The 13,589-nt window shown below is 40.8% G+C and overlaps 1 protein-coding gene across 2 annotated transcripts in view; it reads left to right on the forward strand.

The window, feature by feature from the left end:
• The window catches only part of galnt2 (UDP-N-acetyl-alpha-D-galactosamine:polypeptide N-acetylgalactosaminyltransferase 2), a 42,833-nt gene extending 33,273 nt beyond the window's left edge, over positions 1 to 9,560 (forward strand). Inside the window, exons 8-16 of one of the 2 annotated variants that reach the window (XM_035629095.2) lie at positions 343 to 430; positions 1,829 to 1,916; positions 2,027 to 2,130; positions 3,067 to 3,193; positions 5,539 to 5,631; positions 6,534 to 6,617; positions 6,854 to 7,007; positions 8,070 to 8,189; positions 8,279 to 9,560. In XM_035629095.2, coding sequence (XP_035484988.1) covers positions 343 to 430; positions 1,829 to 1,916; positions 2,027 to 2,130; positions 3,067 to 3,193; positions 5,539 to 5,631; positions 6,534 to 6,617; positions 6,854 to 7,007; positions 8,070 to 8,189; positions 8,279 to 8,434 — 1,014 coding nt within the window. In that variant the 3' untranslated portion in view covers positions 8,435 to 9,560. The remainder of the gene's footprint in view (positions 1 to 342; positions 431 to 1,828; positions 1,917 to 2,026; positions 2,131 to 3,066; positions 3,194 to 5,538; positions 5,632 to 6,533; positions 6,618 to 6,853; positions 7,008 to 8,069; positions 8,190 to 8,278) is intronic. The other variant, XM_035629096.2, reaches the window with a different exon arrangement.
• The last annotated feature ends 4,029 nt before the right edge of the window (positions 9,561 to 13,589 follow it).

The following is a 13,589-nucleotide window of genomic DNA, read 5'->3' on the forward strand; positions in this document are numbered from 1 at the left end:
AAGCAATCCTTTTTCTAAACTACTGTCGGATGTTGCTCTGCAGCTTTCAGCGCTAGGGTTTGATGTGATGTGAAAAGACGGGGCTGCTTTACTTTCAGTTCTACTTCATAAACAACGTGATAAACTAAATATAGAACATGAACTAAACTTGTGAATCATTGGCTTTGAGGAAAATATTTACTTGTGCTCTAGATTGCACAAAAAACTGTAAAGTACTCCGTGTCGTCTATAGCTTTGCTTATTTCCTTCCTTTTGTTTGATAAGACTGATTGAGCTGTATCTCTTGTAACATTCATTTATAGTTGAATCTGTTCTCTTATTGTCTCTGTCCTTCTTTCTCAGGATAAGACCAGAGTAGTTTCTCCTATTATTGATGTCATCAACATGGACAACTTCCAGTATGTAGGAGCCTCAGCCGATCTGAAAGGAGGTAAAGTAGCCAAGTAGAGAGGTACATCAACACACACACACACACACACACACACACACACACACACACACACGAACAAAAATATAGCTTGGTAACAAGGCTGAGTGTTTGTTCTGGTGTGAAGCATACACACACTTGCTAGCTGCACTAATACCTGTTGTTTTGGCCTCCAATGTTCTATTTCATAAACTATTTTCCCCCTGGAGTCTACTGTTGTTATGTCTTACAAAAGACAAAATCCCCTCTGCCAGGTCTTTACCCAGCCTATTTAGTTTCATGATTTACCACACATGAAGTGACTTCCACACTCCATACGATGTCCATCCGTAGTATGTAGATAAAATGACAAAATGAGTCGACTGGACTCTGTCGGTATGGCAGTGTGAATAGTAAGTTTTCTTGTTTGTTGAATACGTTGTTGTTGGACACTGTTGCCCCACAATTCACTGACTCTTGGAAATGGAAGGCGATCACAAAAGAAAAATTTTAAAAAACTGCTTCAGTGGTGAGATGGTGAGATGTTTACTATGTTTTCCCCCACTATTTTTCAAGTTCCCCTTTGTCACACTGCAAGTACAGGCGTATTTAATTTGGAGAATAGATATTATTTTATATTTATTTCGATAATAACAATGGAACAGATGACTTCATGTAATTATATGTAATTAAAACAGCGGTCACTCATAGAGATGGACCCACAGAGAATTTGGATCAGTCTCACTGCTCTCACCATCATTGTTTTTGGCAGCAGCAGGCAGCTGGTTCCAGCTAAAAAGCTCCAAAGGTCCAGTGTAGACTTCCTGCTCAGCATCAGACAGCAGACTGACAGTTAACGACTAGCTGGTGAACATAGAGTCATTGGAGAATACCAATGAGAGGGTGTATGTCCCACCTAAATTCAGAAACCTTCGCTAGAAAGATGATGACTTCAAATTAAAGGTAATGTTGCTCCAATGTTTGCTGATTGTGTATAAAGGCAAACATTTACTCACAAGTCCACCACATCAACTTGAAACGTGATTTTATATCAGTGTTGTGTTCACTGCTGGATTCCTCTGCCCCCAAGTGGCCCAAAACATAAATAAATACTGTACAGGTTCAAGTTTCCAAATTTGAAATCGCAGCTGTGTTTCAAATGAGATTGGCATCTTTTGACAGATCTAGTACGAAACTAAACAAAAAGATATTTGAAAGTTTTTAATGAGTGCCGAATGGTATACTGTACTGGAATAACAGACAATAAAATCTGGATTTTCATTTTCATCTTACATCCGTCATCAGTCGTCTAAACTGAACCTGCCAAAACTGATTATATAACCACACTGCTACTTAATCCCAACTAATGTTCATAATGGTGTTGGTCTTTTGTCCTGTGTGTCTTAATGTGTGTGTTTGTAGGTTTTGACTGGAATTTGGTGTTTAAATGGGACTACATGACTCCGGACCAGCGACGAGCCAGACAAGGCAACCCCATCGCACCCATAAAGTAAGACAGACACTCACACACTTTTTCACAAACTACTGACACACTTATTGTTCAATAACTAATTTTACTGTTGTCCAATGTGTGCCCACGTTCTCTCTGTGTCCCCGCAGGACTCCAATGATAGCAGGAGGTCTATTTGTCATGGATAAGGAATACTTTGAGCTGCTGGGGAAGTATGACATGATGATGGATGTGTGGGGAGGCGAAAACCTGGGTGAGTCACAGTGGAGCATGAAGTCAGTAGAATCACAGTAGAGCAGATGAAAGTATGACGGAGTAATGGATGTCAGAGGAATAGAGAGTCTCTGTTATTGAAGGTAAAAAAAAGATCTAATATAAAAAGGTGATTGAGAGTAGAGGGAAAAAAGTACTACTACTGTCAACATTTACCATCAATACACTCGGCTGCTGTTATCCCCTCGCCATCAGCCTCTAAAGGTGATACACCTAAGATATTTTGTGAAATGTCAAACAGTCATTTTTCTTAAACAGTCACATAACTTTGATTTATTTCCATCATAAAGTTATTTTTTGCTGAAAACCACAGATCCATGAGATTTGATAAAGTAGCACCGGGGTTTTGTTTTTTTATGCTATGATCTACCCAAAAGATCATTTGGGTTTCCATGGCAAGAATATAATGTCAAAAATGTGCTGTAATTTGGTGGACAGATACGGGTAAAAACCATCTTCCAGTGTACAATTAATCTTGGAAAATTACAGTGTTAATGTGATAATGACAACAGTTGGCATTGAGCGGAAATTACCATTGTGTGCGCAATAGAGCTCATTTACAAACAGTACAATGATATAATAACAGCTGTGTCTCCGCGTTGCCTCCATCTGAATTCAGTTGAGCTATTGTTAAGAATAAGCTGACAAAATGACTCATGCTTCTCTGGCGGCAGTGTGATTAATCAGGACTGGATCGATGGTTCAGATCCTCCTTTACTTCTGTGTTCATTCAGTCAACACTTATTCAAATGCAGACAATGTTCTCGAGGGAGCCTGCCTTATCAACACACTGAGGGGAGGTGCATACAAAGCTGTTTTCATTCCGCTTATCATAATTAACTGATATTTTTGGTTGTTTTTTTGTCCGAATTGAATGTGGGAAAGTGTTTTTGACTTGTGTCTGTGTATGTTTCAGAGATCTCATTTCGTGTGTGGCAGTGTGGTGGCAGTCTGGAGATAATACCCTGCAGTAGAGTTGGACACGTCTTCAGAAAGCAACATCCCTACACCTTCCCCGGGGGTAGCGGGACTGTGTTTGCGAGGTGACACACTCTCGCATATAAATATGCCAAGACTGTAAAATGTGTATAACCTCTGAGACTCTATCCATTATTTACTTACTGACCCAGGGACAACATTTCCAATTCACACATATCACATTTTTACCACTGTTATCTCTTCTGGATAATTGTTATTGTTTGGGAACCAAATTCCAAAATTTGCAAATGCTCAGTTCAGCCAAGTTAGACCCCCAAAAAATCCCACACCTTAAAAATTAAGATACGGCGTCAGAAAAAGGCTACATTAGATTATCAGTGTTGTTTGATGTAATTACCAGATAGAATGACAAGTAGACTTTAGTAGACTAATTTTTGTATTACACTTAGGATCACTGAGAAAATGTTCTCAAATGGCTCGTGGTGTATTTGCGAGCTGCAGCTCTGAGCCTTTCAGTCTAATCACATGATCTTTGTCAAAGGTTGGAGTCGGCTCAGTTGTCATGCGAATAATGACCATATGAGTTGGTTGAAAAGCTCCAGAACGGCGACTTAATGGACCTTGTTGTGAGATTGTTTTGTCAACTGCTGTTGCCAATTTCCTGGATTAACTTCCAGGCTCAACTTTTAACCCAACACCCACATGTATTAATATACTGACCATATACATTATTGAGTTTTACTACAGGTCTGAGAATCGACCCCATGTTGGGTGATTAAAACCAAACGACAACTGTTAAAAGCCAAGTAATCATAGGGACAATTGGTTCCAGATTAGGAATGAATGCTCTCGTTAAATATGGAAGATCTGTTTTTGCACATGCTGCAATTCAGATGTCTGCTAAATGTGACAGTATAATCACTGGACATTGGTAATCTGGAACATGAGATACAGATCTCTGCTTTGAAACGTGGCCCAGCTACAACTAACCACCACTGGAAACGAGCCCGACAAGCCCACATGTTCCTGATTGAGAAAGTATGGGCGGATCCACAAACAGATAACAGGAAGTTTAAAGTGGCTGTGGTTTCCCTGTTTCCCACCCAGTGATGTACAAAATGTGACTCAGCCTCTCCAGCTAAAACACGTCCTGTTGACTATCATCACAGTGTGTTTTTGCCATAAAAGTGAAAACAGTCTCAAAAGTTGTTGCATAACCCTGTTCCAACAATTCAAGATATCATTTATTAATTTATCCCTGCAGTTGTGTTCTCATGTAGGCTGAACAAAGAAGGCTCATAAGGCAGTACAGCTTCATTTCTCTTTGAGGCAATTCCATTCAACATCTTGCTCTTTTCTTGCCACATAAAACCCGAGAGTCTGTCCAATGTGGCTGCTGGTGGTGACCGCGGGGAGCTACAAAACAGCTCCTGTTTTGTTCGTCTGAGAAAAGCATTTCCCAGACATCCACGTTGTATTGAACATGCCAGGACATGGCCAGCTTACAATCAATGTGAAGAAAGGATGCTCTAGACCCTGTAAATACTGCCCAAGAGTTCATAGTCTGTGTCAGTGGGGTTCAGGTGGATCAGGATTAAATAGAGATTCCTGCATTGGCCATTAAAAATATATAGTTATAGTGATAAATATTGAAATACTGAATTTTAAGTTAATTGATTTTCAGATGCCAGTGTTGATGATCTTGGGGGTTTTAGTCCAGTAAAAGATAGTCGGGGAAATTCAATGGCAGAAGCCTCATTAATCCATAACTGCTCCTCCGTGTTTAAAACTTTTGCTGTGCCAGAAGATCAGTTTGTTTTTGTGTCACTGGGTGTGGTCAAATTTGCCTAGGAAGTTTCCCAAATCTTGAAGTCACCCGGACAATCCGAATCCACCCACTGACTCCATGGCAGTATTATACTCTCGAGCATGAGTGTAACCAAATAGAAGAAATACAAAGAACAATCAAAGGTGTGACAAAATGAATTAATACTGATATTTACTAACACAATGTCTCATCGCAATGGTTCTTATACTGGTGGAACATTGCCACTCTCCTCTGCCTTTTAACTAACTGTCTTTTGTGTTGAAAACCTCTGTACACGCAGATAAAACTCAACGACACAAGGTCTGACAGTACCGTCAAAACACACCACACACACACACACACACACACACACACACACACACACTGAGATGACTAGTCGTGTCTGGGCATAGCTCCAATTCACCATTGGTACAGTCTGCCACATAAATCTGTCCTTAATCTGTACATGTTTATCCATTTCTATGTCATTGCAACTCTGTGTCGCTCTGTTTTTATATCCTTCTTCATTATTATTTTTACTCACCTATTCTTGCTCTTTGTTAATTTGCTCAGTTTCACATCTCCCCCCTTTGTCTCCCTGTCCCTTACCCCCCTTTTTTTCTTTTCTCACCCCTCTCTCAGGAACACAAGAAGAGCAGCTGAAGTCTGGATGGATGAATATAAAAACTTCTACTATGCTGCTGTCCCATCAGCGAGAAATGTCCCTTATGGAAAGTAAGTAACTTTTAGTGTGAAACCTACGGGAGTGAGACAGAATAATGTTGCCAAGCAAGAAAATCACAAAGGTAGACACCTGAATGAACATAGTAATTTGTTTGCCAATTAGCAGTATGTCAGCTGTAAAAGAAGTCAGTCACCCCCTTTGTGGAGAGGTCGGTGTCTGATCTTCACTGATCAAAAGACGGCCCTTTTATGTGCTGAAGGGATTAGTGTGAAATTATTACAGCATAGGGCGAACCGAAAGAACATGATGGACACAACGCGCTGGTAAAAAGGAGCAAAGATCAGATGACAAAGCTCTATGAAATTGATAGATGGAGTTTTTATTGGTGACATGCCTCAGGATGACTGGTAATAACTTTGATGATGCCCAGAAATTTAATGTAGCACAATCATGAGGACAACATTACCAAATACCTCCAAAAACAAATGAAATTCCCATTAGCCTTAGCTGTATTTTTTGTTGTTAATTAATATAGCACACTAACATGCTAAACCAAGATCATACGTGGATCATACTACATACACATTTAAGCTTTGTTCTGCTTGCCCTGTTCCTTTTTGTCCACCTTATCTGCATAATAGGTTACTGCTTCTCTCTGTCCCTTCACGCATGCAGAGTAGTCAACACGACAGCGATCACTCTCATATTCATACCGTGTGGCGAGACAAAGATAAAATGTATGAACTTGTCGGAGCACTATCGTCATCTCTCTCCAGTGACAGCCAAATCAGTTATTTTCCCCAAACAGTGCTGCTTCAGGCATGGGCCTCACCTCCCTGCCCTTACAGATTCCCTGAGCAGGGCTATAATCAAGTCAAACTTCTAAGACGTAATGTAAACCACAAGTCATCAACCCTTTAATTCACTCACTGTCTCTCCCTCACTCTCTCAGTATCCAGAGTCGTTTGGAGATGAAGAAGAGAATAGGCTGTAAGCCATTTAAATGGTACCTGGAGAATGTCTACCCTGAACTGAGGTAAGAAATCTGGACTGGAACCGTTTCAGATATACTAACTTAAAGACTATATTTATCAGAAGAAAGTGATCAACAAAGATGGTTCACTCTATTTGGGTCTTTAGTTTTTTGTCACCCCACTCCCACCACCATCCTCTTATTTACTATCAAATAATTCAACCTAATATATTCATAGAGTTGTCTCAAGCATGATGCAGTTAATGAACAATCTACCAATACTGTTTGTGTGTGTTTAGGGTCCCAGATCACCAGGACATAGCCTTTGGAGCGTTGCAGCAGGGAGGAAACTGTCTGGACACCCTGGGTCATTTTGCTGACGGGGTTATCGGTGTCTATGAGTGCCACAACGCTGGTGGAAACCAGGTAGCGTTACAACGAAGACACACACAGGTCAGCTTGTCAAATCCTTGCTCTGAAGACACCTGTGTGGCAAGTGGTGGCACTTGTGGTGAGAGTTCAAGGGGTATTTTAAAGGATTGGGCTTTTTCAGCCCCAATTTTTTTTTTTCTTTTTATACTTAAGTTACTCAAAATTGTAAATGAAAAATGGAACTAAGTAGACCATAAAGCCTATTTAGATATCATCCTCAACCAGCTTTAGATAAATAGTGAATATTTGCATTAGTATTACTTACACTTTGGGAATTTCTTTGAGGACGTGGTAATTTTTTGGAGCACTTTGTGTGTGTGTGTGTGTGTGTGTGTGTGTGTGTGTGTGTGTGTGTGTGTGTGCGTGTGCGCGTGTGCGTGCGTGCATGCATGCATGCGTGCGTGCGTGCGTGCGTGCGTGCGTGTGTGTGGGTAGTTTCCTGAAATAGAGTGACAGGTGTAGAGGGGGAAACCGCTGCCACGTTAACTGACTGGCATCATGTCTTGTTTACTCATGTCACTTTGCAGTTCTTGATACTTCTTCTTGACATAAGTTGTAGCTTACTTTAACAAGACGCCCTGTTTAATTTCAAAGACATCTTAATATCGATACAGTTCTTATATAGACAACATCTTCTGAGGGAATGCAAATATCTTGATGGATACGAGCAAATCTTTCTTTGAATGTCGCTTGTATATATATATAGAGAGAGTAATATAACAGATACTAAAGTCACACAACCTCACCACGATTATCTATTGCTGCTTTTGTTTGTTTGTTTGTTTGACCAGAGCAGCACAATTTATTATGGAATTTCCAATTGTGAAGATGTTCAGCCATCTCAATCATCATTTCTCATCTGATTGATTTTATTACCTTTTGATGTGCACCACTTTAACATGTACTCTGAAGCCTTATGTTATAAGATAAAACATCAGATCAGGACAAGCTATTGGCCAATACTTTAGGATTTGTTTGATTGGATTATTGGAAAACTTGCTCGGGACATCTCTACCTATATTGGCAGGCATAGATGTGGATGCATTTATACTGATATTTGTACATATATCTGTTTTTGCAAAGGAATGGGCCCTGACCAAGGATAAATCAGTCAAACACATGGACTTGTGTCTCACTGTGGTGGACAGAACAGCCGGTTCCCTCATCAAACTCCAAGGCTGTCGAGAGAATGACAGCAGACAGGTACAGACACTGAGTTTGGTCATGATAACACACACGAGTATAAGGACACTTTTAACAATCTTTTAACAAACGCATTTCCTTCTCGCCAGAAATGGGAGCAGATCGAGTCCAACTCGAAGCTTCGTCACGTGGGCAGTAACCTCTGTCTGGACAGCCGCAGCGCCAGGATGGGGGGACTCACTGTGGAGGTCTGCAGCCCCAGCCTGAACCAGCAATGGAAGTTCACCCTCAATTTGCAATCATAGGGGACGCTACAGACCCCAGGGAGAGTTGGATCTTGAAAAAAGACACCAACAGACTCTGAGACGGAAGACTGAAGGGGAAAGACAAACTCGATGGATAAATGGATGTTTTTTGCTCCTCCTCCTCAGAGGTGCAGCCACTCATGCACACCTCTCCCCCACCTCACCCCCACCAAACAAAAAAACACACGAGACGCGCCCCCTGGGGGAGGGGCTTGCAGACCGTACCGTAGTAAACGGGAATCTGTATTTCATGGATGGGGGCGACAGTGAAGACCATGAAGAGGATAAAAACGATGAAGAGGCTTTCCACCCAAACTACATACCTCAGTGTTTTTTCATTGATGGTTCCAGAAGCAAATGTTGAGTGAATTCTTTTTGTTCTTTTACTTTATTCAATCCTGGTGAAATAGGACTTTGACAATTTTACTTTGTAATTGTTTTATTTTAATTTTATTATTAATATTTTTTATTCCTTGCTCTTAATTCTTTATGGGGGTTCACGGGAGCTTTTTTTGTTCTTGAAAGAATTAGATGTTGGTGTTGTTGCTCCTCTCCAGTGCTCTCCTGTTGGTTTCCCTCAGAGCTAGAGCCTGTACCGGCAGATGGAGGCTTTGGGTTGTTGTTTTGGTAAAGGTTTGGGTGTAGAGTGATGTGAAAGGAGGAAATGGACTCGGTTCTTTGAGATTTTCCTCTTGTTTACTTTCGGTGGTTCACAGGATCAACAGAGAAAATAGAGACGAAGTGGAGAGAAGAATGCTGTGTGCACTTCCTTGTGTCCTGTATGTTTTTTTCCTTCAGATTTCCTCTTGGGGAGGAGAAAGGGTTTCAGGGAGGAGCTTCTTTAATCTGGACAGGGCCTGACACCGGTTTGGCCCGGAAGAACAGTTCCTGAAAGAAGTGTCTTGACACCCACCTTGAAGATTTACTGTTTGTCTTCAGGCTGTAGCACTGGCTGCCACAGCACCTTCACTTCTACACCAGTTATGTCTAGAGAGAAAATACACAGAAAATGAATCTCCTACCAGTCTTTATTTGTTTACTTTTGTCAAAAAAGAGAGCCAAATTTCAAATGGAAGTTTTGTTTTTCAGGAATACCAGAGGAGCGATTAAAATATTTTTTTCCTTACATACTCTCGCTGCTCTTTAACTGCCTCCTGCGGAACGGTTCAGTTTATATTTCTTTTTGCTGCACAGGTAATTGTCTTTGCATGTGTCTGTATTGCCAGTGAAGGAAGGATCCTGTGTAATTATAATTTAATGTTGCAGCTTCTTCTCTAGAGCTAGCAGGTTTTTGTTGCGAATGGATAACCGCGACATTTTGTCAATATCACCATCATGAGATACCCAATATTTTACAAATGAATTCACATAGATGATCGAGATGGGTGTTTATCCACTTTCAACATGACCCTGCATGTACTGGCATAAGGGAAATCACCAGTGCCCACATGTGGCAAACGTATTAGAGGACTAATCATGAAGATCTGCAAAAAACTGAATGAAAATGTGCATGCACACGTCTTCGGAAAAGCTCCTACTAGCTGCCTGCATCACCACCGAGCTCCCACAGTTACAGTCAGTCACTAGTGTTTTGCATCACCATATTTCTTTCCCCTCCACTGTGGCTGTTAGATGAGCCATCTGTTCACAAGTTTAAAACTGCAATAAACAAGGTTTTACTGTTTGTCCTTACTCTCTGCCAGAGGCGAGCAGGATATTCTGATTGCACAAGCAGGGCGGTTTAACTCGTACTGATACAAACACTCCTTGTTGCTTGATTGTGTTACTGATGCAAATTCCAGCACATGTATCTCTTTCCAAGTCCATTACCTGATGCCTGCTGTGTATGTTTTGAAAAACCCGTCTCCTCTGTGCTTCATCATCACTTCATCTTCAGTGCTGTGATCTGTACTGTCACTGAGGATTAATGATGGTGCGTTTCGGGGGAAATTGGTTTAGATCAGGTTTAGAGTGACTCATCACTTGGCAGCTTCAGGGCAACTACATAAACACAAAACATCTCTGAACAGTTACAATGTACAACAACAATGCCCGGAAGAAATCATTCCCAGTTTGCTCTAGAAAGAAGCTGCAGCCACGAGAGTTTCTTAGTATGAAGAAATGTTTCCTCTGTTTCTTATTATTTCTCTCGCTCGCTCTCTCACGCACATTCACATCCTTACTTCTTTTCGTTGTTTTTTTTCTGAGTTTCCTACAAAGACAACTGGTCAAGTTTGCTGTGTTGTCTGATACCCCCGTAGCTTTGTCTTATTTTCTGCAGTTCTGTTTCATTGGTCCTGACCTTGTCTTACATTTTCATCCATCTGTGAACAGAGTGAGTGGAGTTGAGAAGGTCGGCTGAAACGGCAGCTGGTTGAAAAAGCCTGTCCTGAGACTTGATGGGTGGCTTCATGAGGCCAGAGTGAGACTCACCTGAGCCTCGATGTGTGGATGATTTTGTGTTGCCATGGTGACCAGACTCAAGGGCACAAATCTGATTTAGGGTTTCAGTTAGTTTTAATGCTAATCCAGCGATAGATTTATGTAAAATTGTTTTAGATATTTTCAGTTGTCTTAACTTCTTAAGAATAGTAAAATACACATCCTCAAATGTGTATCTAAACAGTGTCTGCAGTCAAATCGGAGGCTGTTGAGGTGGAGCAAATGTGTAAAGAGGGCAACCTCCTTTTTTCACATCATTCCCCACTAGCCTCTTACATGGTGCAGTATAGACACACATGCACTCCTTCAAAGTGGCAGCAGCTAATTCTTCATCTGAAAACCACAACGTGTTTATTTTTTTATCATATGCAAGTTGGCCATGATCCGTTTTCAGATGATTGTGACTTTGAGTCTGATGGGTGTACCATGAAGATCATATAGGGCAGATCTGAAATCTTGGGTGTCCTGGAAGAATCCTTTTAAATAGTTACTCCTTTACTTTTAGTTTATATTTGTAAGGGTCTAGAACTGTTCATTTGCAGGGTGTATAAATGTTGCAGCTTTTTGGGTATTATTCTGACTTCCAACTGTGGGATAGTTGCAGACCTCAAACTAGAAGGTCTTAATTTCCAAGTCCACTTATTGTTTGTGAAGGTGACATGCTGGTGTTTTAGTGGCCTGTAGCGCCATTTCCTGCCACACTTCTTGTTTTTCCAAATTCGAGAACTAGTGGGAAAGGGGAGTGCGAGTTTCAGACTTTTTTCGTTTTCACATTTTCCTTGTCTTCTGTTCTTTCTTTTACTGTATAAACGTTTGAGTTCAGGCCTGCTCACCTGGCTGTTCAGTGGAAATGAGCCTAATTACTCCTCAGAACAGGCATGATAACTAAACTGCACACGGCCGAGTGGTCATGCAGCAACACTGTCTGCGTACAATGTTTCAGATATGTTGTTTGAAGCCTTTTCTTTGAAACGAGTCTTATTCTTGTGAAGATGAACACTTTTGTTATTTTATTTTATACTATTGTTATATGCTATACACAGAGGAAATGACTGTAGAAGTCCAGCACCTCATTTTGATTGGATAATTAAGTGTTTACATCTTTAGCACAATGTGCCAAAGTTCCTTCCAGGAAGAATGAAAAGGGGCAAAAGCCTTTGGAAATGCAAAATGGGTTGTGGAAAACTCGTTCGGTGTTGGGTGCAAGCTTGCCTTCAGTATGTTCTTGCTTTCAAGATTCAATTCAGAGTGCAGGATAAGTTGGGGGGAGGGCGGTTGTTAACTGCTGAGCTGGTGTCAGTTTTTATAATAGACCAGGGGTATAAATGTGGCTGTCTCATTTGAAGTCTTAACATTTTTGACAAACACCAGCTATGTAACGGATATAGATGTTAATGTCTGTAAAGCGTCCTGAGGAAGAACTCTTTTTGTATGTGTGTGTTTTACTTTGAAAAATAGCGAAAAGCTTCATTCAAAGGGAGGAAGGTTATTGCCATCTGGTAGACAGACATCTTTGTTTTCATTAAAAGGGGTGTGTGTGTAAATGAACCGGTCAGTAGACAAGAGCATCGTCACCACTGAGCCAGTAGGAGTTTATTTATACTCACTGTGTTTTGGAGGGAAACAATCAACAGTTCAATGGATGAAGAATAGCTGAAGGAGGTACGAGGGTCAAATTTTATATCTCAGCCTTTCAGTAAAGCAGCGAAAATCGCTAAGTCACATTTTGCTCTAAAAGAGGGACTTCCTCCCCCCTCCACCGCAAATCCTTTCTGTGGATTAACAGAAGAGAAGCCCGCTCTGACTGGTGACAAGCCCTGCTGAGACATCCAGCTCAGGACTGCTGAAGCTCCTGCATCTTTTTCTACGAGTGACTGTAATAGTGTTTATGATTCGGGGCTTAACATGCACATAAGACAATATACTGTAAAAGGCTCATCAACCAGGTATGACATCACAAACACATGAAATTGTAATAAGTAGGGAGGGAAATTAACTGAAGGATTAATGATGTGTTTTCTATGAGGAATGTGGCTGTATTGACTGACAGTGGTTGGAAAGGTGGGTGATCTGGCATGAGGGGTTACACATGTAAAAGTGTATATTTTTGTATATACCAACATCAGTGTGTGTACAGTATGTACATATACACAGTGTACTCCGCTGCGGTTCCTAGTTTTGTTGTCAGACTGTACAGTGCTTCTAACTGTTCCCTGTTTTATAGATACTGCAGAAATTCAACTTTGAATGAGAAGAAATGATTAACTTAAATAAATGCATTTATATATATAAGCTAAACGGTATGGAGTGTTTTGATCTGCTTAAGTGATTGATATTGCAAGCTCCATATCAACCGCTTAAGCGAATCCAGATATACAGTATATTGATGATTTTGTTGGTCTCTTTCACAGTGACGCAGCCCTGAATCTGGACCAGCGCTCGCAAAAACCTCCTTATCCTACTGCTGCTTTGTAGTTCATTAATGTTAATGAGTCAGCAGCTTGTTGGGTGATGAAATCATCTCTGAATGTCTCTGGTGTTCTCATTCAAGGATGGGCCGTTTTAGTTAAACATGAAATTAAACATGAATTTTACATTTATTCTGAGGCATTATTATTTAATGAAGGATTTGGATTTGGATCTTAAAATGTACAGTCTCATCTCCCACGGATTTATGTTGTGCTATGGGGCAACTGTTTGTCCTAAACAAGAT

The sequence above is a fragment of the Scophthalmus maximus genome, chromosome 4 (genome assembly GCF_022379125.1).
Source record: "Scophthalmus maximus strain ysfricsl-2021 chromosome 4, ASM2237912v1, whole genome shotgun sequence".
NCBI lineage: Eukaryota > Metazoa > Chordata > Actinopteri > Pleuronectiformes > Scophthalmidae > Scophthalmus > Scophthalmus maximus.